At 32.6% G+C, this 26,213-nt stretch overlaps 2 protein-coding genes across 2 annotated transcripts in view; one reads left to right on the top strand and one right to left on the bottom strand.

The window, feature by feature from the left end:
• The window catches only part of LOC133193897 (Na(+)/H(+) exchanger beta-like), a 42,616-nt gene extending 28,838 nt beyond the window's left edge, over nucleotides 1–13,778 (top strand). Inside the window, exons 16-24 of the mRNA XM_061329815.1 lie at nucleotides 4,527–4,603; nucleotides 4,816–4,947; nucleotides 5,155–5,244; nucleotides 5,751–5,816; nucleotides 6,244–6,350; nucleotides 6,534–6,632; nucleotides 8,234–8,370; nucleotides 8,727–8,857; nucleotides 9,965–13,778. Of these exons, the coding sequence (XP_061185799.1) occupies nucleotides 4,527–4,603; nucleotides 4,816–4,947; nucleotides 5,155–5,244; nucleotides 5,751–5,816; nucleotides 6,244–6,350; nucleotides 6,534–6,632; nucleotides 8,234–8,370; nucleotides 8,727–8,857; nucleotides 9,965–10,708 (1,583 nt within the window). The 3' untranslated portion in view covers nucleotides 10,709–13,778. The remainder of the gene's footprint in view (nucleotides 1–4,526; nucleotides 4,604–4,815; nucleotides 4,948–5,154; nucleotides 5,245–5,750; nucleotides 5,817–6,243; nucleotides 6,351–6,533; nucleotides 6,633–8,233; nucleotides 8,371–8,726; nucleotides 8,858–9,964) is intronic.
• A 4,636-nt stretch (nucleotides 13,779–18,414) lies between these two features.
• LOC133180504 (uncharacterized) lies at nucleotides 18,415–25,817 on the bottom strand. Its single transcript, XM_061315012.1, has 4 exons — nucleotides 25,713–25,817; nucleotides 24,125–24,204; nucleotides 21,161–21,393; nucleotides 18,415–20,825 (listed from the first exon to the last, which is right to left on the bottom strand). Exons 1-4 carry the CDS (start codon nucleotides 25,795–25,797, stop codon nucleotides 19,631–19,633), a joined length of 1,593 nt encoding a protein of 530 aa, XP_061170996.1. The 5' UTR covers nucleotides 25,798–25,817; the 3' UTR covers nucleotides 18,415–19,630.
• Between the last annotated feature and the right edge of the window lie 396 nt (nucleotides 25,818–26,213).

Here is a 26,213-nt window from a genome sequence, read left to right as displayed (position 1 = left end):
ATCCGTTTTTACAAAAAATTGAAGTAAAAATGCTGCATTTTTGGATAGACGTCACCTTTTCTCCACAATAAAATCTATATTTTTAAAGAAATTAATTGTTTATTTCTATATCTGAAGGCTTTATTATTTTTTTTATTGTTTTTTAAATTCAATTCTGCATTTGAAAAAAAAATTAATTTAATACAATTATTTATGCAAAAGAAAACCATATGAACCTTTCTCAGTGAAATTTACTATGGGACATTACATGTAAATTAGTGACGCAATGCATTGAAAAAAATGACGTCACAAAGAGCAATCATGTTGAAAATATGTACTTGAGACAATTTCTTTAGTCTTCACAACTATGATAAATATTCAATCAATAATTACAGCATGAAAAAGTGATTTAACGACATAACTTGGGATGGTTCAGACAATCAATTTACATTTAATCCTATATGTACAATGTACCTCCAATTAAAATGCGCGACTCTTTCATAGTGGACATTGACTTTATTTGACTTAAGAAAAGATTATTTTTAACATTTTTATTGAAAATCATCAGCTTTCTTAAGTATGTTTTATTCTTTTTCAATTTATATATGTCTGGGATTCATGAATGTCACAAGACAATAGCTAACGTTTTTCTTTTTTTTTTGGGGGGGGGGGGGGGGGGAGGTAGATTGGAAGCTTGTCTTACATGTATAGTTGTCACCATTTGAACATTTCTTTTCAAAACTTGTTATCCTTGTCACTGTATTGTTGCAGATTTTTATTTGACAAAATGAATTATATCAGAAAAGATTCTAGTGTTTTATCGAATAATCAGGAAGTGTTTTATATATGACCAAATACTTTTAAATCTGCCACTGCCGACCTACATTTACTTATTGAAGGTCAGCAGCTGGGAATGGAAAAGTTCTTACATGTAGTAACACTTATTAATTATATATACATTTATCATGCTGATCGGAATATTGACATCAGTGTTTTCAAGTAAAATTGGGTTTAATTTATAATTTACAAGGAATTTTAGATAATTATGTTGACCAAGTTTATATGGCTTAAAAAACGTATACAGTGGTGTACGCTTTCGGTTTTTTCTACGAAAATTTAAGTGAAACATGATACAATCAACCTTTTTTTATTGTCTATAAATAAAGATTATCTGTTCTCATGCAGTTCTGTAAGAAATACAAACACGATCTTGCATTACTTGTGGACAAGACACCCCCTTTCCGCTCCGTAATCGATGGTTTAACTCGTTATTTTTTTTTTTTTCATAAATTGTTTTCCTAATACATTTTAAGGCATTCCAAGTCTTGAAATGAAAAAAAGATTACTCTATAGATATTTATCTGTATAAAAAACGAATGTACATATTAACTACATGTACACTATTGTTAATCTTGAAGTAAGCGAGTATTTTTAAAAGGATTTCATCCAGATTATCCATAAAATAATAGTAATATATTTCATAAGAAATATGTTTAGTATTACAATAGATGTTCATCGCGGGGCTGAAGGAGCGTCCTGTCCAATATCACCTCTGTGAAAACGGCGGTGCACATTATCGCTAGATTTTAAAGATTCAACGTCCGTCTGTGATGATAATCCGTTCCAGAAAAAAAACAAATTAAAAGTATTTTATCGTTACTACAAGGACAAATGCACAAGGAAATGCCCCAGAGAGTTAATGTATCCAAAGGAAGTGATAAAATTATCATTGTCACCGAAATAATTATTATATCAAAAACATGTATCTTACCTACGGCTGTGTAACATGCAAACATAGGGAGGAGTTCTAAATAAAATCTTTATCTATTTTAATGCAGTTTTTGTCTTAGAAGATGACGTGATGTATAGTCTTGCAATTCATGTCAGCAGTTTGTTAGGTATATTTTTAAAGATTTTTTTTTTTATCAGACACTAACATGAAAAAGAAACATAATCAAGCTAGTGTTATAATCCGGGAATGGCAAGGATAACTCTATAAAGAAGTACTGTGACGTGTTTTGCGTATTGTTCCCACAAGTAACAAAATAACATAAGATTTCGTATAATTTGATAACTGAACTAGAAATAAAATCTCTATATAGCTTATAAAAAGGGACGTGAAAGTGAATTTTGATTCTTCTATGTGAGTGTTCTGTTATTCTGCATTTCGATTATTTGTATTTTGTCTCTATGTAAAAAGAAGGGGGGGGGGGGGGGGGCTTACTGATAATCAAGTTATACATGTACATGTACTGTAATGAGTACCAATAAAAAAATTATATCAAGAATTTGATTTAAAACTAAATACATCCCTTTCCAATTTCCTTTGGCTCCCCACTGGACTGTGACCGTTGATCGATCTTTTACTGATCGATATCAATGTAAGTGTCTGCCGTTTCATGCTGCATTGCTTTGAAGACGACAAGCGCATATTTTCATAGCTGACGCGGATAAACTCTATATGAAAATCATACACACAATATTATATCATTATTTTTATAACTTTTAGTTTTAGGAAATTGTGCCCGTTAGAGTGTACTACAGGCTTCTGAATCCCTTCCCGAGAATTCGTGTGCATTTCCTGTCGAATTCACTACCCAGATTTAGGCATATAATTTTCAATTTTGTTAATCAAATAATGAGTATGTACATGCAAAGTACTGTGTTTGTCTCTAAAATTAAATTATTAGCATTGGCTATATAAAATATTTTGTTCTTCGAAAAATTGATCTAAACAAATCGCACACCCTTTTTTAAGCCTTCGGAGATTCACGGTTTTTATTTGAAGCAAAATTTTTCAAGGTCTGTAACGCAAGTTATGATAAGGCCATTCCAAGTTTTTTTTTCTATGTGCAGTGTACGCGGACGAATTGGTTTTGAGGTTATGAAATTAAAAACAAACACAAATTAAAATTGATAAATACAAAGCTTTGAAACGCAAACACAAAGTTAACTCAAATTAAAGTCAACAAATACGAATCTCTGAAATGCATTTTATTCTTCTGGGATTGCCATCCCTCTTTTTAAGTGGTGTATTATTTTTTTTATTTCAATAAACTAGTAGTTTAACTACAAGTTTTATGGCGAGGAGAGGTCTCAAATGATAATAAGAAATTCTAGAACTGTTCTGAAAATGCTGCGTTTTTCCCCTTTTGGTTCGTGTGTTTTCTCGGATAGGAAGATAAGTTAGAATGGATGCTAAACAAAGAAAAAACTTGGAATGACCTCATCAATCAGGACTCTTATAACCGGTCTCCTCTTGTGGTTTTAACGTAGAAAGTGATTGTGTGTAAGTATATTGGGGATTGTTCCTGGTTAGGGTATTTTACATGAACCATGCAGTAAAACGGATCCACTGGAATGAATAAATAACGATCTATAAAAGAAATCCTAACATCAGAGAAAAAATTTTTAACGCAGTTTAAGACACCTCGTAACCCCGTAATAGTAATTTATACGTTTATAAAAAAAAAAAAAAAAAAAAAAATACGAAATTAATAGCGCTGCTATTTGTTGGAATGGAAAAGGGGAGTGGTGTTGATGGCTTTTTCATTGCCAAAAATCCAATTTTGACAACTTTATATGGGACGTTCCAATTTTCTTTCTAATACTGATTCATGTATCTTTAAAAATTTTAATGTAACTTCATAGACAATGCGGAAAATGATTGAAGAAATCGTTAGGACATTTTTACATAAAAAATGATAAATTTGATACGAGCACATTTTTAAAAGAAGTACTACTTTGTCTCGTCTGTATGGATGAATCAAGCTTCATTACTTGTCTGATGAAATCGTTTGTAATAAAATTATATTTTCCTTTAAATTATTATACTCCTTCCAGCTATCAAAGATACATTACGATGAATTGAAATAAAAGTTCAAAATTGTTTTCTGGAACATAAGGCAGGTTAAAGTAAATAGTTTCCGGTTCAGAGAATTTACAGATTTCTTTTAATGTAACGTTATAAATCAGTAACGCCGTGATGACGTTATCACGTCAAAATTTGTAATTTCTAAAGAAAACTCCCCATTTTTCGAGACCTCTGATGGAAAAACGGTTTGTGATAATTAAAAAAAATAAAACGATTTTGAAAGGACACATCGTAGGCATGTTTGTAAAAAAGTGAAATCAAATTTGGAGACAGGGCCGCTCTGTTATACTTAACGTACCCAGTTCTTTACTGAAAGGGACTTAAAGTTTACACCTTTTTAGGCAAGATTTCAGAATAAACAACATTTAAACAAGTTTCAATGTATACATATACCTTTATTCATGTCTGAATTTCAGATAGGAACCTTAGCTATAAGTAAATACTATGTAAAATCTCCTTATAATTTTGTTTTAACAATTAATATCGAAAAATCAATTAATTTTACTTTTTAACTTTATTTTGGTACCAAAGAGTTGTGGCTGTGTTTACTGGTAACAATATGTAAAAAATGCTATGCATGTCCAAGTGTGCTCATCAATATACTTTTAACCTATTTTGGTATTCTAATTAATGTTAATCTTAGTATCTTAATCAAGATTCTATTTATTTTCAGTGGTATTTTGTCTTACTTGGATAATAAACAGATCTAACAGGATGAGAAAAATCCAGAATGTGGAAAAATTTATCATGGTATGATATAGTTCATCACCACCTTAGATTTTTTTTTACTATTGGAGTACAAAGATAATTAACTCAGCTAAAATACCTTACTATAAATCTATGGAAATTAGATTTAACAAATTCAATTTTTAAAAAAATTACATTTATTGGCATACATTCCTTGTCATGTTGAGAATGTCTGTCATGGAAATAGTTGATTTGTATGGCCATTTCTTTAATAGGCATATGGGGGTCTCCGAGGAGCTGTAGCTTTTTCCCTTGTTGATTTATTGAGCCATGAAGAATTCAAACAAAATAAGGACATCTTTATGACAACTTGTCTGGCTCTTATCTTCTTTACAGTATTTGTTCAGGTCAGAATTTGTTTTGTTGTTGTTCTGTTTTGAATGTTATCAGAAAATGGAATTTTGAAACAGAAGTGATTTAGATAAGTACTTTATAACTGATTTTGTTTAGAAGATCAAATTGTATTTTGATTAAAATACATGTGTATTTAAAAGAGGAAATATTAAAAAAAATTATAATACACCAGTGTAGCTTATATTGAATTTCTGTTTTAGGGTATATCTATCAAGCCATTGGTCAGATTATTACAAATCAAACTACAGGAGGAACAGGATTTAAAGCTTGTTGAAGAAATCAACACACATGTAAGTCTGAAAATATTAGCTGTATGTGGCATTTATAGGCAATGTTAATTTAGAAATTTTCACTTGACATGTAAGTCGGGATGTGTTTATCTGAGCAAGTCTTGTCACATGTTCTGTTTCTGGAAATGTTTACCAGTGAAAGTTTGTCACATGTAAATCTGGAAATGATTTCTTTATAAGTTATGATTACATGAAACTCAGGACATACTGTAAACCGATTTTTATTTGAGAAATATCCGCCAGTTTTGTGACCTTCTTTTCCTCGCAAATATTTCTTGCCACTGCAAACCATTTATTTTTTGTGCATTTATGTACGTCATTGTTACATACCTTAATCTGTGTCATATTTAAAGTCATGAAATATTCACTGTTTGTATGCATACTTTTAAATATTAACATTATAGGAAGTGTTTTATACAGTGAAACATATTTGTTATGTATATACACAAAGAGTGGTTTCATTTAAGTTTAAGATCATTGACAGTCAGAGTCTGTTGTTGTTTCAGGTCATTGATCATGTGATGGCAGGAATCGAAGAAATCCTCGGAGAACATGGAGAAAATTATTTCAGAGTATGTATTTCTACCAAATCTCTATACTTCATATGTAAAGATATGGTAAACAATGGAAAAGAAATGTACACGTGCATCTCCATTAAGTCACAGTAGCAAGGGGGGACATGATTGTGAACTTAACTACATATGAAGCATAGTTTATAATTTCTGTTGATCCATATACAGTCAACTTTGGTATCTCAAACTTCATTGTCTCAAATATCATGAATATTTTGAAGTGTGTTTTAAGTCCTTATTTTAACCTCGATATCTTGAATCCCCAGTTATCTTAGTTTTTTTTTTTTTTTTCCCAAGAAAATGGGATTTAACCGTACATGAAATTTCTCTACTTGGGCTGATGATTTGATGACCATTAATTTTGAAAGCTAATATTAGTCCAAGAATATATACACTGTTATATGTATCTTCACCTTGTCTTTTTTAGGAAATAATTGAGTATTACAACAGGAAGTTCTTTAAGGTGTGGCTGATGAAGGAACCGGTCAGTATGGATGAGCAGATCATGTCCTGCTTTGAGGAAATTGCTCTACAGTAGGTGTATTCACTTTTATCATCTTAATGATGTGCTTAATAGAATACAATACCAGAAATCCTGGAAGAAAAGTGGAGAAATTCAAAATTAATGTATTAAGTGTTTGTTTTTTTTAAACTGAAAATATTCATTAACATTTTTTTTTTATTTTTCATACCTGTATAACATGGTTTTCTCTTTAGGCAACACTTTGAGAACTTACAAGGTAGTGCAATGATAAATTCCAAATATGGCAATCTTGATTTTCCATGGCTTCATCAGGAGGAGAGCAATGATGCCGAGTAAGTAACATTTCTAGTATAGAAGCACTATAACGTTCTGAAATATCTAAAGAACCTATAAAGCACTAATGAAGAGCAGAAATGAGTAATATTTCAAACAAGAGATAGAGATTTACTGGGTAATTGTCCCATGAAATGGTGTCCTGTATGAGAATCTGTTTTATATAGTAAATTATGGAATTTTAAAACTCTAAAATTTTTGGACAGGATATACATGAGTGAGTAAAATATAGACATCCATCCTTTAAACTCATGAACAGTCAATAAAAAGTGTCTCATTGAATTGCAGTAATTTGTAGTCATTGATTTGAACAAATAATGATGGATGTTGTTCCTTCCTCCCCTTATCATTCAATAGTCTAAGATCGGTGGATCAAACCCCTTCATCAGTGTGTTTATAATACAGATATGAACAGTCTAATCAGTAATGTCTAATGTTCCTCGTACAACTTTAAGATTTACAACTACTAAATACCTCCAAATAATTGGATTGTTGAATGTTTTTCCTGTAGTTTCTGTTAGAAAATACCTTGAATACAATATAATAATTTAGGAGAACTTTTAATAAATCTTTTTACTCTGTAAAAACTTTCAAGACATCTCTCCATAACAACTGTCTATTGCATTCCATCTGATCAAGGGATGCTTATTTTTATACCTTTACCTTTGGAGGAATGTTTAGACTCATATATCCAGGTATTGTATACTATACTGGGAGAATATTTGATTGACCTGTCCTGATATTTAATACTCTAACTATACTGGGAGAATATTTTGTTTCACCTGTCCTGGTATTTAATACTCTAACTATACTGGGGGAATATTTTGATTGACCTGTCCTGGTATTTAATCCTCTAACTATACTGGGAGAATATTTTGATTGACCTGTCCTGGTATTTAATACTCTAACTATACTGGGAGAATATTTTGTTTCACCTGTCCTGGTATTTAATACTCTAACTATACTGGGGGAATATTTTGATTGACCTGTCCTGGTATTTAATCCTCTAACTATACTGGGAGAATATTTTGATTGACCTGTCCTGGTATTTAATACTCTAACTATACTGGGAGAATATTTTGATTGACCTGTCCTGGTATTTAATACTCTAACTATACTGGGAGAATACTTGATTGACCTGTCCTGGTATTTAATACTCTAACTATACTGGGAGAATATTTTGATTGACCTGTCCTGGTATTTAATACTCTAACTATACGGGGAGAATATTTTGATTGACCTGTCCTGGTATTTAATACTCTAACTATACTGGGAGAATATTTTGATTGACCTGTCCTGGTATTTAATACTCTAACTATACGGGGAGAATATTTTGATTGACCTGTCCTGGTATTTAATACTCTAACTATACTGGGAGAATATTTTGATTGACCTGTCCTGGTATTTAATACTCTAACTATACTGGGAGAATATTTTGATTCACCTGTCCTGGTATTTAATACTCTAACTATACTGGGAGAATATTTTGATTCACCTGTCCTGGTATTTAATACTCTAACTATACTGGGAGAATATTTTGATTGACCTGTCCTGGTATTTAATACTCTAACTCGTTACTATTAATAACTCGTTACTATAGGGAGGAATCAGAAGGAGAGATCAGTGATGGCTCGGATGACCTGGTACTTCCTGCCGTCACGGTTCGTCAGCCATTAGCTCCAGACAAGCTACCTACTGGCTACTGGGACGAGGAAAATGACAGACTGAAAAATTTCTGTATGCTCTGTCAATTACTTTTATGTTACTTTGCACAGATATATATATACACTGTAGATTACCTAATTTTATAAGCAAGACAACATTTTCATAAATTCTGGATATTATAGTATATAATCTATACTAAAAATATAAACATGAGAATGAAATTTTCATGAGCAGAACATCTGGCCTAATTACGCAAAAATAAAGTTCTTGCAATAAAAAAATGATTAACAGTAGTGATTTACAAGTTGTTCTTAAAAATTAAAAAATATATTTAAAATTTAAAGGTGATTGAAGTTTAATATTATCTTTAAAACCCTGTTATAACAAGAGGAGATATTTTTTGAATTTGTTTCTTTGGTATCATACAGTGGAGAGTAAGAGGAAGCAGCCAGGAATGAAGAGGAAATCAATCGTCCCCGCCTTCCTGAGAAAACCAGAAATTTCCCAGGATCCCACAGCACAGGAACTCAAAAATATATTTACGCCATCTTATAGAGATGTATGTAGAACTTTCATTCAGGGATATCTCCTGTAAAGTTGAACTTAACAAGGTTCGCTCCTGAGCTTTTGAGCAGATTTTTATTTTAACCTATATTTAAAAAAATCTGCGTAGTGTTTTAATTCTTACAATAAATTTGGATTCTACAATGCCAAATAAACTATATTCAGTTAAAACTCCATGATTAAATTCCATACCAAAAGCATTAACTGAGGAACTATATTTTGTGGCGGAAGGTTTTCTAGAAGAAAATGATCAGTTTTTCTCTTTCGAAGTATTTAAAGTATGTTAAGTTTGGATTCCTATTTTTACATGCAGTCTGCACACAGAATTATTTTGAGCAGTGAACTGTTTTATACTGGTCCTAAATTATATATTTAATAAACTGTCATGAATTCAATCATCATATTTGATAAATAAATCAAAAAAATAGCCCTAATTTAAGCTCGAAATTAGCACTATTTTAGTAATATCTAAAAATTAACATCACAGACCCCCACTTTTAACTTTCTTTTCTGAATATACAAGATACTTTTAACCATTCTTCTTAAATTCAGTAAAATGTCATTACTTTTAAATGAGTTTTTTGCTTGTTAAATTTGTAATGCTAGCAAAATGAAATTTTTTGAGTGCAAAAAGGTCAAATTATTGAACCTGCGGAGTAATTTAAAAAAAATTTTCGTTGTCAAAAATTTTAATGGGTCTATTCAAGATGAAATAAAACTGTGTTTGTTCCCATAACTTATTTGAATAAAAAATATCGGAGGAAAAACTTAAAAAACTGATTTATGTGTAAGACGTTTTTACAGTGCAAAAAGGTCAAACTAAATGCTCTGTAGCGCCAAAGGAAGCGCATTGACCCCAATTTTTTGTTTTGATTTTTAATTAAGCTATGTGTATAAATTCTAAAAATATACTTCATAAAAAATTCTCATTACTTTTGATGTCAGGATCCAACCTCCTTAAGCCCATGGTCATTTCTGATTATATAAAGGTGGCCTTAGCAAAAACTAATTGAAGTGCAAACCATTCTTACAAAAACAACAAAAATCAAAGATTTGAAAAAATAATACACATATTAATATTGCTTTGACTGTATCCTTGTAGGTACAACACAGAAAACTTGATAAAAATTTGAAAGATGATAGTTCAACGAATTTATTACGATATCTACAAGATAAACAATTCAGAAATAGAAGAATGTCTCGAGCAGTATTCAAAGGCTCTAAATCCAATAGTCCATTTGGTTCTAATAAAGCTTTACACCATCGTGGAGTCGTGGAGAATTACAAACGCAGACTCAGCTTAGCTGTACCAGAACGGCCAAAGTTCGTGAGAGGACGCTCCCCCTCAGATGTGACAAATTTACGTGGTGTAAATTTAGATAATTTTATTGATGGAAACTCTTTACTTCCTGATCCCCGATTAAGACCGATCAAATTGGAAGATAATCCTGACAAGCATTATATTAAAAATGAAACACACCGAAAGAGTCCCGATCACATTCACGAAGAGAATGAGAAACCTCTGAAACGGTACGATAAAGGTAGCCCTAAAGGTGAGAAAGCACATAAACGACCATTACTCTCACAGACAAAATCTATTTTTACTTCCATCTCGGAGGAGGATCACACTGAAGAGGAGGAGGAGGGAGAGAATGTACAGAGTAAGGTCACGGAAAGACTAAATGGAGGTCAAGGTCACTCAGGAAGTGACCCTGACCTATTACAAAGACATGATAGTTCTGGACAACACACTAGTGGTATCAGGAAATCCTCGTACAATAAAGCAATGAGTGATCCAACCAGTGAAACAGTCGAGCTTAAAAGTTATAAGAAAAAGGATCAGTAACTCCTGCCATTCATTGTTGTAGCTCATCAGAGCCATTTTTTTCTCTAACCATTGTTAGCCCATGAGAGTGATTAAGATTTTATTTTTCTGATCAGTTTGTCTCTTTGTTATACTTTCACATAAAGGATACTACATACCTTATGAAATTAGCCGTATAATCTATCTTATGTCAGATGCCAGACTTTGCCAGTAGTCTTGATAACACATGCTAAAGATTTTAACAAAGGTTTTCTTTATTGCTTTCATAATACAAGCAATTATATGTTATACAACTACATGTATCTACATACAGGCTATGAAGGGGTTACATCTAGGTGGTATATTAACTCTGTGACCAATGAGAGGTCACATACAAAGCTGTTTGACATTATACTGATCTTCCTAGTCTAATGGCCTAGCAGTGTGTGAAAAAGTAAGAATTTTTAATATCTTATTGTTTGAATAAGGTTTCCTGAATCAACGTTACCTGAAGCCAAGAATGCTCCACAGTATATTTGTTTAGTTCATTCCAATTCTCAGCATTCTTGTTTTCAGTGTAATTGTCATCAGGTGAGCATTATGTCCCCTGACTTCCTGTTGATCTTATAACTATAGATAAGTACTGTTATATAGGATTACTCTTAGTTGTAATGATACTGATTTGTGCATTAATTCACCCAGCTTTGTTTTCACATGTGCTTATTTTCCTGCATTTTTTACTCATATGAATATTATTTTTATCAAATAAAGAGATTGTTTAATTAGTTGTTTTTCTGGATTATGTCTCACAAAAACATTTGTAATTATCCTTATAAATCTGAACATAAGATCTGAAATATTATATGTGCATAATCTAAATAAATATAGATAATCAAATTCAAGTATGGTCATCATTTTTGTTGACTACTTGTATATCAATCTCTATTAATTTTTGAAATATTGTTAAGGTGCTTTATCTATTTTTGGAGATTGAACTTGTTTTTACATATACAGCTGATGGTTTATTTTTGGTTGAATGAGTGTTTGAATCATGTTGAAATCTAATAATTTAATCTAACTTACTGACATTGCCTGTGTTGTGTTTACACTATTTATTACAATTCTCATGCAGTAAAATAGTTTCAACCTTTACAAGGCTCTTTCATTCTAAACATAGACTGTGATCTACATGTACATTTTTCTAGTAATTTCTTAGAGATATGCTATAATCACTTTGTTAAATTGTACCAGTGGGATTGATATTATTGTATGTTAATTTGTGACATTTTCTTTCTGAAGAAGAAATCCTCTCTATTTACACACTTTATTAAGATTTTTTTCCTTTTTCGTTGAATTGCATGATTACTTGCTAATTGATAGCATTAATTAATTGTAATTTATTATACTGTATCAGTGGAAATTTAAGTGAGACGCGAATTTTTTTAATCCCAAAAAATTTGTATAATTTTTAGTGAGAGATAATTTTCCCAATTTTATAATGTCAAGAGAGATAGCTATAGTAAACGATACAGAATAAATTGCTAGGGATATTTAATTTTAGCGATTTCAGAACCCTCACTAATATTGCCAAAATTTAATCATCACTAAAAAATTCTGCTTATATGGGAGAATGTACAGTTGAACTTCAGTATCTTGAACTCTGATATATCAAATACCATTGATATGTGGAAGTGATTTGAAAATCCCAACTGCTTATTCTTTTAGCATTTTACCCTGGATATCTTGAATCCTCGGATATCTCGGAGTAGTTTCCCGGTCCCTTTTTGAGATAACAAGGTGACTGTAGTTAAATTTTTTTTGCACATGATTATTTATTTATTATTTATGTTTGATTGCTTGAAGTTGAACAATCACCAACTAGCTCTTGATGACTTGATGAGTATACCCATTAAGTGAAAAAATTTTTAATAGTATAATATTAACTAGACATTTTTACACTGTAAGAGTTCAATGAAACATTTTTTGCCATCATTTGAGAGTTTATAACATTATTTTACCCTATGTGCCATGTAGTTAGCTATATTTTTTTAAGTATGATGTAAATGTTTACATATTAATTGGCAATCAGGAGTTACTTCCCCAATATTAGCACTCAGCTACATAGGTAGGCATATTTTCAATAAAAGTGTGGTTTTATACTCAGTGATTTATTAAGATGTGTTTTTTTTCAATAGACAAACTTGTTATATCCAATGACATATTTACAAACCCTAAACTTTTGAAAACTATACAGATGGAGGGAATATATGTGCATTTTTGTAATATACTGTAAACCAATTTTCATTTGTGTGCAAACACGTCTTGGTAAGTTTAAATATGGAATATTTGCTAATCATTGTCACCGTGAACCAGCATGTTGTTTCAGTGACTTGTTAGGAGCTATAAATATGTCACAGGATCACAAAAGATTAAAAAACAGAAAGAAATCTCATTTTACAGTAACTTTGTTTTAAGTAAATTGTAAATCAACAAAAGGGACTTCAGTAAACAGATGAATGCAGAATCAGTGCAGTGATATTTACAATGTTAAAATAATATTATATAACATGACTGTAAAATAGTACATTGTATTTATTTAAATTGTTATAAAAACTTACTTATTGTCTCAGTGTCTTGTTATAAATTTGTTATTAATATATTATTGTGAGTTTTTGTGATACACTGTTGTTGAATTTACATAATATTCAATCCTCTGTATGAGTATTGTATAAACAATGTTAAAAAGGTGATGAACTGGGATTTTTTTCCCCTTAAAATTTGAAAATATTTATTCAACATGTTCATTCAAGCAAGTCTTATTTATTGTGTTGAATTTTTTGAAATTTCATCATATTAATATCCATTTGTTTTGAGCAAACACAGAAGCTTTCATAGAAAAATATTGTCACATTTGATTCCAAAAAAATTTTAGTGTAGAAATTATTTGTATTCTGTATAAATTTGTCATTTGCCATAAACAATCTGCTTCAAGATGCAGTGAATAAAATTGTGTCATTGTCGAGAAGACCTTTTGACACACTCACCAACTTGTTTAAAACATAAGTTTGAAGCATAATATTGAGGTTTGTTGAATAAAATTTTGAAACAAAAATATTGAACCTTACAGTTTTTTAAATATTAATGAAAAATTCTGATGTTTTATTTCATTTGAGCAATAAAACAGGGAATAATTTACCAGGGAAAGAACCAGTGGATCATTGTCCCATTTTGTTGAAGGTTGAGAACTAAAAATAAAAAAGAAAAGAAAAGAAAGCTTAAGAGAGAGTGGGGCACTATGCATTCAACAATTTTTGTTTTTGTCAACTGAAAATATGTATTTGCTGTTAAATCTATAATATATACCACAATTTTTTTTATTTTTTCTGCAAATTTTCCATATTTACCCTATTAATGACAGAATTGTATGAATTTTATTGTTGAAGGTACATAATTCCTTTTCTTTGGGTCCATTAAGTTTAAGAAACATAAAATGTGAATGCATAATGATCAGGGTTCATAATGGTTACATGTAAAAGTTTTAGCTAACTCAGTTTTTTGAGAAATGAAGTGTACAATAAATATGTATATTATTTATAAATCATTATGGGAATGGACTTACTCCAAAAACTTCAACTTATCACTCATCCAGAAAATGTAGATCAGATCTAGCATCTGAAGCAAGTCTAGTACATGTAGTTTTCTACACTAGATGCATCATACGTACTTGCAAGTTTAGTCCACGAAAGGCCTACAGTTACAAGGAATAAACCTGTTCCAAAAAAAACTAACTTGATCATGCACTCATCTAAATGTAGTCAGATCCAAAGCAAGTCTGGTAGCTTTCATCCCTACATGAATCTTCTAATATGCAAGTTTGAGTCAAGATAGGGTTTACAGTAACTTAGGAATGGACCTGCTCCAGAAATGTAAATCTGTTCACTCGTTTGGAAAATGTAGTTTCAATCCAGCATCTGAAGCATGTTGTTAGTGTTCATCCCTAGATGCATCGTCCATGAAAGTTTGGTCCATGTAGGACTTATAATTGTCAATGAGACCTACTCCAAAATCTTAAACCCGTTTTTAGCTCACCTGAGCTGAAAGCTCAAGTGAGTTTTTTTTTTGATCACCCGTTGTCCATCTTCCGTCTGTCCATCCATCTGTAAACTTTTCACATTTTCAACATCTTCTCAAGAACCACTGGGCAAATTTTAAACAAACTTGGTACAAAGCATCCTTGGGTAAAGGGGAGTTTAAATTGTTAAAATGAAGGGCCAAGTCCCTTTCAAAGGGGAGATAATCAAGAAAAGACAAAAATTGGGTGGGGTCATTAAAAATCTTCTTCTCAAGAGCAACAGGGCCAGAAAAGCTGAAACTAATTTGGAAGCATCCTGGGGTAGTGTAGATTCTAAATTGTTCAAATCATGACCCCTGGGGTAGGGCGGGACCACAATAGGGAATTCAAGTTTTACATTGAAACATGTAGTAAAAATCTTTAAAAATCTTCTGATGAAGAACCACTGGGTCAGAAAAGCTGAAACTTATGTGGAAGCATTCTGGGGTAGTGTAGATTCTAAATTGTTAAAATCATGACCCTTGGGGGTAGGGCGGGGCCACAATAGGGAATCCAAGTTTTACATTGAAATATGCAGAAAAAATCTTCAAAGGGAGATAATCAAGAAAAAACAAAAATTGGGTGGGGTCATTAAAAAATCTTCTGATGAAGAACCACTGGGCCAGAAAAGCTGAAACTTATGTAGAAGCATTCTGGGATAGTGTAAATTCTAAATTGTTCAAATCATGACCCCCAGGGGTAGGGCGGGGCCACAATAGGGAATCCAAGTTTTACATTGAAATATGTAGTAAAAATCTTCTTCTCAAGAACCATGGGGCCAGAAAAACTGAAACTTACGTGGAAGCATCCTGGGGTAGTGTAGATTCTAAATTATTAAAATTGTGACCCTCGGGGGTAGGGTGGGGCCACAATCGGGAATCCAAGTTTTACATTGAAATATGCAGAAAAAATCTTCAAAGGGGACATAATCAAGAAAAGACAAAAATTGGGTCATTAAAAAATCTTCTCAAGAACCACGGGGCCAGAAAGGCTGAAACTTATGTGGAAGCATCCTGGGGTAGTGTAGATTCTTATTGTTCAAATCATGACCCTTGGGGGTAGGGCAGGGCCACAAAAGGGAATCCAAGTTTTACATTGAAATATGTAGTAAAAATCTTTAAAAATCTTCTTCTCAAGAACCACTGGGGCAGAAAGGCTGAAACTTATGTGGAAACATCCTGGGGTAGTGTAGATTCTAAATTGTTCAACTCATGACCCTCGGGGGGGGGGGGGGGGGGGGGAGGGCGGGGCCACAATAGGGAATCCAAGTTTTACATTGAAATATGCAGAAAAAAATCTTTAAAAATCTTCTTCTCAAGAACCACAGGACCAGAAAGGCTGAAACTTATGTGGAAGCATCCTGGGGTAGTGTAGATTCTAATTGTTTAAATCATGACCCTTGGGGTAGGGCAGGGCCACAATAAGTACTACAAGGGGGGGGGGGGGGGGAATCAGGTGAAAAACAGCAAGGCCAAAGTTACTCAGGTGAGTGTTGTGGCCCATGGGCCTCTTGTTAAAAACGTTGACCTGTGGCCACTCTTATGGAGAAGCAGCATCTGAAACCGGAATGGTACAATGAAACATACTGGATGCATTATCCAAGAAACTAAGGCCATCATTAAAAATATCTTTGTTTCCCCTAACCCGACCCTAAAATCTGAAGTTGGGTAGGTAGGTAGGTAAATTATTTTTTTTTCTGACAGCAGTTATGAAAATACATTCTAAAAAATTGAATGATATCTTTATAAATAGGAAAGAACAAAAACACTCCTTAATCATGGTACATTTAATTCACGAAATGTTTCAAGAGTGTAGGATTCTAATAAGCTAAAGATATATAATAAGATTGATATGTCGCCAAAGTTTTATAACACGAACTAACCCTCTGTGGCCACATGCTGTAGGTGCCAAATCAGAGTAGAAAAAAAAGCCACCGTTCTGATAAAAATGGATTTTGATGAAATTGTATTTTATAAAGTTAATAAACAATAAAAAAAAATTTGAATGATCTTGTTTATAAAAACTTTTCAGTCGGTGCGATTTAAGTGGGTCAGTCGTGTTAGGGGAAACAAAGGTATTTTTTATTTTGGCCTAATGCACTGTTTACACAAATGCACATTAAATATTTTATTCGCAGTAAATTCATACAAAGTAAAATAATGCAAATTAAATTGCATTCACATGACAGTTTATGTCAAGTTAACCAATGTGCATTAAAATTTCAGTTCTACAGTAAGGCTATTATGATGTCACTTTCAAATCACGTCACCTTGGCAGAACAGATCCATTTGACATGCCATAGTGACTGCATACATTGTTGGAGATTAACTTATTTTTTTTTTTTGTTTTTCACTCAAAAATAGCACATACCTATATCTGACCACTGACATATGGCATACAGGACTTAATTTTGCCACTACTCATGCGTCAGAATTTAATTCATATTAGCTTCTCTTGCATTCAGATGCAGGTAATGCGAAGTAATTTGAATTAAACTAATTCACATTAAACTGTGTGAATTCTGTGAACACAGTTAAAATTTACTTCACAGTGGACTTTTGCGAGAAGCACTGACTTTTACAGTCGATGGCTTACTTTGACATTTAAACCTGCCTTATGTACGGAGGAACGGAATTGATAATAGACAAGAAAACCCTAATAGTGGTTATAGGTATGGTGGTAGGAGCACTAACATGATTTACCGGTATGCAATCAATGCAAGAGATGATGAGAGGCAGAACCACATACCTAAAATTACCTTATTCGTGAGGTTAGTACCCCCTTTCAATCTAATTTTTCTGAAGGAATGAAATAGGGAAGAAAAAACATATCGGAAGAAAAACAAAGCAAGAATTGGTCAATGTGGGAATGGAGGGGTTTGAGGGTAGGGTGGATGACGATCCCTTCATAGACAACGTAATATTTGCTTTGAAATGGCCCATTATCATCGTTTAATTAACTCCTGAGCTTAATGTTTATATCGCAAAAGAGTTTCCGTATAATGTCCTAGTGTAAAAGTAAGTCCTCGTTTGTAAAAGTCAGCGCTTCTCGTAAAAGTCCAGTAATTAATGTTTAATTGGAATTTAACTTAAAGGACATATGCAATGTAGTTTGAACTATATTGTCTTTTTCCCTGGAGTTGAAGAGTTCCGATCCTTAAAGGAATTATGTGCTACATTTTAATGTCTATATATGCTGCTGTACACTTCTTCTAAAATAAGTTTGGATAGACAAAACACCTAGGATATATGTTTAGTAATTTTTGTATATTTTTCTTTGAATTATGCAAGAATTTTCATCAATTGATATCCTTTTAAAACCCTTGGTAGTGCATGCTGATTTTTTTTTATTAGGAACATCTGATGGCACTATAATCCTTAATTAAGAATATCTTGAAAAATTATCAGTAGGTAAGGAACTTTGCATATGTCCTTAAAGTTAAACTCTGTGATCAGGGCATAGAAATCCTCTCCAAAAACTTTAACCTAAGATGCTGATGCCAGGGGTAATTATATAAGCTCCCCCAACTTCATTGACATGCGTTAAAAAAAATATGCTTCTTGTAAAATTTAAACAGATTTTGAAACAAAAACCCTACATGTATTTTTTTCATATTTTTATTAAAAGACATTGTAAATACATGTAATACATAAAATATCCAGGTCAAGGAACATAAAAACATAAAGGTATCAAGCACTAGTCTAATAACGAAAATAAATAATCATATCTTGTTTAAAATCAGGCTAAAAGCAGTTCTCAGCACTAGAAATCCATAATCAAATGTAGCAAGATGTTGACAAGTCCCATCTAAGAGTCATCAGAAAGTCAGTCTTGTAGACAATAGCAGCTACAAATGGACTTTGTCTTTAATTAAGGTCATGCATCAATACAACCAATTTCAATGCCAATTAGGTTTTTTCCTCCTGGCATTCATCAAAGACTAATACCTTTTTCAAGACAGATCTCTATCAACTCTGCATGATTCAGTGTCAACATTTATATGCTTCAATGTTTAATCAACTTATTTCATTACTTAAATACATGATTGTATATATTTACATACAGACACACATACAGACAGACAGATACACACACACTCACACAAAAGGCTATACCGGTATGTGAAATTGTGGCATTACAATTATAAATATTTTACACAAGCAAAACATTTTTTTTTGTTGAGAAACATATCTTGATGGAAATTTTTCACCATCTCAATACAAAATGTCACTAAATCGTTATCAACATAAGACCCAAGGAAGGCTATGCCAACTCATAACTAGATGTAAACATGGAAAAAAAACTTACGTATATTTCCATATCATCCTGGGAGGCATAAAAAGTAAATTTCTAGTACTAACTTAATCTATTACACACCATGACCAGTTTGTCTCCTCAAAGTTTTTTTTGAGTTTTCTTTACACAATAACAACATAATGAAAGACAGCACTGGGTAAATTGATTGTGAGACTCCCTGAGAGTTACGTTACTTCTGAAAAATCTTTAGTTAGCTAGGAACATGTAAATGTGGACTAATTTGGAGATATTCTGTAGTAGTTCTGGGTCTGTGGGTTGTGTCTGGGTTCAGTAATTGTGAGACATTCTGTAGAAGTTCTGGTTCTGTGGGTTGTGTCTGGGTTAAGTAATTGTGAGACATTCTGTTGTAGTTCTGGGTCTGTGGGTTGTGTCTGGGTTCAGTAATTGTGAGACATTCTGTAGTAGTTCTGGTTCTGTGGGTTGTGTCTGGGTTCAGTAAGCGTGAGACATCATGTAGTAGTTCTATGGGTTGTGTCTTGGTTCAGTAATTGTGAGACATTCTGTAGTAGGCTTGGATCTGTGGGTTGTGTCTGGGTTCAGTAATTGTGAGACATTCTGTAGTAGCTTGGGTTTTGCTGGTTGTGTCTGTAGTGGGTCCTCGAGCTCCAAACTTTATTGGCTCCTTGATAATTGTCTTGAGCATAAGGCTGCCACTGGAAATTACCAGTGCTGTAGTTGTTCACAAGGTTGTTCATGAAATTATTCTGAAAGTTGTTCATGAAATTATTCTGAAAGTTGCTCATGTAATTATTCTGAAAGTTGTTCATGTTCTGGTTATAAGACTGACTGTAAGAAGCAGGCTGATACTGGGTTTGATACAGGTCATAGGAAAGGTTGTTTGTATAGCTAACTGACGAGCCTTGGTAGTTGTCAATATAGCACTGAGAAGGCTGGTAGGAATTCGTGTAAGGTGCCCTCTCCCGAAGAGGGGGGTTTGAGTAATGTCCCCTAGAAGAAGGTGGAGTACTGACCATCCCCAGTATCTCTCTCTGTACCTTGTTCAAATCAGCCTGGAGTTTGTCAAAAGATCGCCGCCTGGAGTTTGGAGTTGAGGCATTCGATACACTGAATATTTCAAGTTGCTCCTTCTCCCCCATTGTCACAGGCTTAGTGGGGTCTACAGACTTCCTCTGTCTGTTCAGATTGATGCTGCCATTTGACAGTCTGCGAGTGTTGACAATCGTCCTGGCATTCTCAGCATTCTCTGTTACATTTTCTTTGTTATTATTTACAGAAGACTTCAAACTCACAGTTCTTTGGATCTCCTTTATAGAAAGGTCTGAAGATGTACTTGACACGACAGGTGTAGCCTGGCAGTTTCCATTGACATCAGTCTTTGGTTTGTTTCTGCCTGGCATTTTCTCACTCCATGCATCAGCAATGTGGGTGAGTAACAGGTTAGTGATGTGGCGATGAGCTTTCTGGTCCCAGTGTACACCGTCCTTAGCTCTCAAGTCTAAGCGATTTCTCAAGTGGTAATGTAGGTCAAGAATGTCAAATCCATGTGAGGCAACAACCTGCTTTGCAAAGAAGTTAGCTTCCAGGATATCCAGTCTAAGAGTGCTTTTCATGAATTCCACCTCAGGGACAAGAAAGCCTCCTCTGACGTCTTTAGCTATAGGTAAGGTAGTGTTCCAGATGACCAGAGAGTCCTCAGGAAGACACTGCTTAAACCTGTCAAACAATTTGTTCAAGTTTTCCTTGTATTCATCCACTCCATTTGAGCCATATCTGTTAAAAAAAGTCGGAGCTGCTAACTTCTGATAAAATATTTCAGGATAAATTCAGGTACATTTTATAATTTAATCCATAATATCTTCCTCTTATGCGGAAAAAAATGAGTTTATGCCTCTGAAATTGATTTACTATCTAATGTTTTATATAAAATACATAGAAAACTGTCAAGAACCATATATGCAACCTAAAACCTCTAAAAAAGTAGATCTATTAACCACAAAGTAACACTCAGTTGGAGATGCATGGATTAAAAACAGACCAGAACTTCCTTTAAAAAGTCCACTCTCATTAATATAAATCCATTATGCAACAAATGCTGCCAATCCTACCTGCTAATGTCCCAGAGACAAGAATTCATGATGACAACATCGGGGGACAGTTCACCGGACAGATCTGTCAATATGGATTCCATGTATGTGCTGTAGCAGCGAGTGACAAAGTAGAACCGCAGTAGGTGACAGTCAGTCTGGTATTGCCGAACCTCCCGATAACCTACGCCATTGTTCATGTTCGATTTCTTCCCGCCTTCAATCAAGGTGTCATTCTCAAAGCAAAATTCTCCCTGAAATGAAATGATATATATTGTGAAACATATATACTAGTATGTAATTTATTTCTTAAATTATTCTCTGATACTGTACAGCAGGTTAAAGTCGTGGTTGGAAAAAAATCACGATTTGTTCAATTTGCAGCAAATCATGGTCGTTTAAATTTTTGGAAAGGAAAAAATAATGCAACTAGAAATATGTCCATAGGACATGAATGCCCCACTGAGGGTATATTAGTAAATTAATGCAACATGAAAATTTGTATTAGTGTATGAAATTTGATGAGATAATCTTGAATAGTTTCTTTAAAATTGAAATCTAAAAGGTTGGATATAGGTGATAAATTCTGACCAAATTATGTATAAGTGCATAAGCATACATAAATATATCTTAACTGATTTCTTTAAAACTATTAAGCAAAATTCAAATTTAAGAAAAGTAAGGTCAAGGTCACAGGAAAGTTTAAGGTCAAACATTTTTGATGCAGTTGAATAGTTCTCACAAATACGTATCAGCATATTAAGTTTGGTAAAAATATTTTGAATGGTTTATTTAAAACAGAGCTAAACACTAATTTAAAATAAATGAAGTTAAGGTCAAAGGAAAGGTCAAGGTCAAAAAATTTTGATGCAGTTGAAAAGCTTACATCAGTATACATGTATTAGTATATGAAGTTTGATAAAAATATTATGAATGGTTTCTTTAAAACTGAGTTAAACACAAATTGAGAAAAGTAAGGTCAAGGTCAAATGAAAGGTCAAGGTAAAAAATGTTGATGCAGTTGAATAGCCCTCATCAGCATGTATCAGCATATGAAGTTTGACACTAATTTAAGAAAAGTGAGGTCAAAGGTCAAAGAAAAGGTCAAGGTCAAAAAATGTTGATGTAGTTGAATAGCTCTTATCAGTATGTATCAGCATATGAAGTTAGATAATACTATCCTGAATGGTTTCTTTAAAACTGAGCTAAGCACTAATTTAAGAAAAGTGAGGTCAAAGGAAAGGTAAAGGCCAAAAAATGTTGATGCAGTTGAATAGCTCTTGTCAGTATGTATCAGCATATGAAATTTGATAAAAATATCTTGAATGGTTTCTTTTAAAATTGAGCTAAACACTAATTTTAGAAAAGTGAGGTCAAGGTCAAAGAAAGTCAAGGTCAGAAAATTTTGATGCAGTTGAATAGCTTACATCAGTATGTATCAACATATGAAGTTTGATTACATTGTCTTGGATGGTATCTTTAAAACTGAGCTAAACATTAATTTAGGAAAAGTGAGGTCAAGGTCAAAGGAAATGTCAAGGTCACAAAATGTTGATGCAGTTTTATAGCTCTCATCAATATCTATCAGCACATGAAGTTTGATAAAATTATATTGAGTAGTCTTTTTGAAACTCAGCTTTGAACTGAGCTAAATGCAAAGTGCGATGAAAAGACAGACGGAAGGATGGACAGAAGATGGACATGACAAACACTATATGCCCCGGCCACATCCATGGCGGGGCATTAAAACTTTTTTTCAGTACTTCAAGCATTTTCCTTATGTACTGTGCTGATTCTGAACCCGATTAAATATTAATAACTAAACACCAGACTGATCCTGATTTGAAGTCAAAATGTACGAATTACAATGTTATACATTCAGATAAATTTTCTTTTTCTTTCTTTGTGTTGTTTTTTTTTCTTTCTTTTTAATTCAAATATTTTTGAAATACATATGAGTATATACTTAAGTGATTTATTCAAGTGTTTTTAAGTCTCATCCAACATGTTATAAAAGCCCTTTGGCAATTGTTTGTTTATATGTATGTTTTGAGTAGAGTACCCAAATCTACATCTGTAAAAGTTGTCAGTATCGTAGTCAAACTGTTAATAAAATTGAATTAATGTGTAGTGTTACAGTTTAACAGTTTTTTCCTTACCATGTTTACTACACAAGTGCCTCGTTTAATAACCATTAAAGATAATGACCGAGTGATAAGCACGGGTGAAATTTAACAATGCATGTTTTATAATATGTAATTACATCGCATCTCTACTGGGTGGCAGAGAAATAGTGATTGATGTATACCTACATAATTAGGAAGACAGTCTACATCTCCACTATATTAAGGTCAGACAATACATTCCTCGAATATCTGTTTTGTATTTCTTCGCAATATATAAATAAAATATAGATAATAATCATCATTTTGTGATATCTAAACTGTTTTCAAAATGTCTTTAAAAAGAAATATGCCAAAATTTATGATATTAGCAATTCAAGTGATTTCCTATAGGATTATATAGGAAACATCATCCTCTTAAAATACCTCGAACAAATTTCTGGCAAGGTGCCTCAATTTTTTGTGAGTTAACTTGTAAAAGAAGCAATACTTTAATGACAAATTCTTGGGGAAAATTATATATTATTGAGGAACGTTTCTTCCGACCTAAATCACTGCTTTTCTGTCTGCACGGAAACACAAATAGAGTTTACGAATCTAATCATAGATAACAGTAATATTTCAATTTTTCCTGATAAATTTTTAAAGAATTATTCACTGTATGTTGAATTCGTGGAATATAGCAAATATTAACGAGTTAATTTCCTGCTGTACAGTTCTTTAATTGGCTTTTTTTTTTCTTCAGAAAATCATCTAGGTTTACTGGTAGTTTATACAAAATATGAAATGTTTTTCTTGTATGAGGATATGCTCTATGAAAAGTAAATTTGATTACTACTGTAATTTTACAATAAATGTAAACCTTGGTTCTTAGCTGTCTGGATGTAATATAGTCATTCTTCTGTAACAGAAGTACCAAGTCTTTGTATATAGCTCTCTGATCTACAAATATAAACATGTGCCAAAGTTTAGTCACCAATATATATAAAATACATGGTTACTGTCTTGAAATATAAGCGATATTTGGGCGAGGGTAAGAAAACGTGATAGAGGGCGAGGCTTGCCAAGCCCTCTATCACGTTTTCGACCCGAGCCCAAATATCGCTTATATTTCAAGACAGTCTCCATGTATTTTGTTTATCCCGCAACACATTTTTACATGACCTCCAAAACGAGCTGTTTTCAACCGATTTAGGTACATCTCTGCAGTTGAAACTAAGACGCCATGGCGTAAACATTGCAATATTCATGACGTCACTGTGAACGTTGGAATACGTGCACGAGGCTTTATTAGGGCATTAACCAAATAAAGCTCTGGTTTATTAGGTTACCTTTGTTAGGTCAATACAAGGGGTAGTTGCAGGATAAAACCAATTATCATGTAATGTACCAAAATCTTGTCAGGCCTAAGAAAACAAGCTAAATCAGAAAATTTGTGACTCCCAGGGAAAAAAAGAAAAACGGTAGAAAACCTTAAAAAAAATGCAGAAAAAAATAAAGGTTGACCTTGACCTTTCAGCTTTTGGTCATCAAGTCAACAGGGGTCTTTTTAAGCTACAGAAATCCATGACCTTAAGTTTTATTGCAAAAGCTTACAGGAACTAAAATTAGTAAAAACTATGTATGTGATACATATATATATTTTATATATATATATATATATATATATATATATATATATATATATATATATATATATATATATATATATATGAATTTGAATTTCTGACCTTTGTCTTTGACCTTTTGACCTCAACATCAATTTTTTTTTTCAAGTCATATTGATTGAAAGTATAAAATTTCATTGCAAAATCTCAAAGAGAAGTAATTTTATCACTAAGAAACTCATTTTATGCATGATATAAATTTTTATCCTTGGCCTATAGATATCAAAATAATTAGGGTCTTCTTTAAGTCATTGGCAGTTAATTTATGAATTTCACTGAAAAATGTCAATGAAAACTACAGTTATTATCTGAAAACCATTTGTTGTAAAGTATGAATTCCTGACCTTGACAATTTGGGACCTCAAAATCAATAGGGATCTTTTATAAATACTGAGAGTTAAAACATTTGACTGAAAAAGCTCAAAGAAAACTATAGTTATCATATGGACATTTTTTTTTTTGCAATGTATGAATCTTTGACCTTGCCCTTTTGAACTCAAAATCAATAGGAGTCTTCTTGAAGCCACAGGGAGTTGTGATATAAAATTTCATAGCAAGAGCTCGAAAGCTTTTTCAGATATCATATTGAAACTAATGTGTTACACACAGATGGACAGATAGATGAAGAGACCCAAATTAATATATAGATCTCCCATTTTCAGTGAAAGCAGGGAACAAAAATATGTTTACGATTTCATGCTAATAGAAAATAAGGTCAGTTGGTAAGATTTTGACTGAAGTCTGTTCTCAGTTTATCATCTTGAGGCCTGTTCTGATACTCACTTGAGTCTCCTATGACGACTATAAACCTATTCTTCAGGAGTTTATGAAGGTCCTCCTTCAGAAATATGTCTGTTGTCACTACCATTGTTGACTCTTCTAGTAAAACAAACAAATAATAATTGTAAATGTCAGCACAGTTAAACGAACTGTAAAAAGCACAGACCTAATATGCATTTTGTATATGCTACTGTTTAATTACAACAGCTTTTACTGTAAACAACTTTGTGATTTTTTTTCAGACATCTTCTAGCAAGGATTGCTATAGTGCCCATTAATTTGAGCTAAGAAAATTTGTCATTTTTATTTTTGTGTGTGAATTTTTCACAATTAGATATCAATTTTGAATTTTGTGTCAAGATAGGCTATTTTTTCTGACTCACTCAATTTTTGCTGAAAAATTTACTTTTTAACATTAATAATTTATACTGTCATAGGGCATATGCATGTACTTGTAATGATCCTGGTCTTTATGTAGAAGCATATTGGGGGGAGGGGGGGGGG

The sequence above is a fragment of the Saccostrea echinata genome, unplaced genomic scaffold, assembly GCF_033153115.1.
Source record: "Saccostrea echinata isolate AGI-Se365-2 ecotype Australia unplaced genomic scaffold, CSIRO_AGI_Sech_v1 ptg000001l, whole genome shotgun sequence".
NCBI lineage: Eukaryota > Metazoa > Mollusca > Bivalvia > Ostreida > Ostreidae > Saccostrea > Saccostrea echinata.
Note: the sequence above shows the minus strand (reverse complement) of the source record. Positions and strands in the feature narration are given on the sequence as shown.

What these genes read in the sequence shown, in the direction of transcription:
- LOC133180504 (XM_061315012.1), bottom strand. Translation starts at nt 25,797, where the DNA reads ATGGTAGTGACAACAGACATATTTCTGAAGGAGGACCTTCATAAACTC. An exon ending in CCAGACAGCTAAGAACCAAG is followed by an intron (nt 21,394 to 24,124) that starts GTTTACATTTAT and finishes ATTTCATTTCAG; the next exon opens with GGAGAATTTTGCTTTGAGAA. An exon ending in TGTCTCTGGGACATTAGCAG is followed by an intron (nt 20,826 to 21,160) that starts GTAGGATTGGCA and finishes TTTTTTTAACAG; the next exon opens with ATATGGCTCAAATGGAGTGG.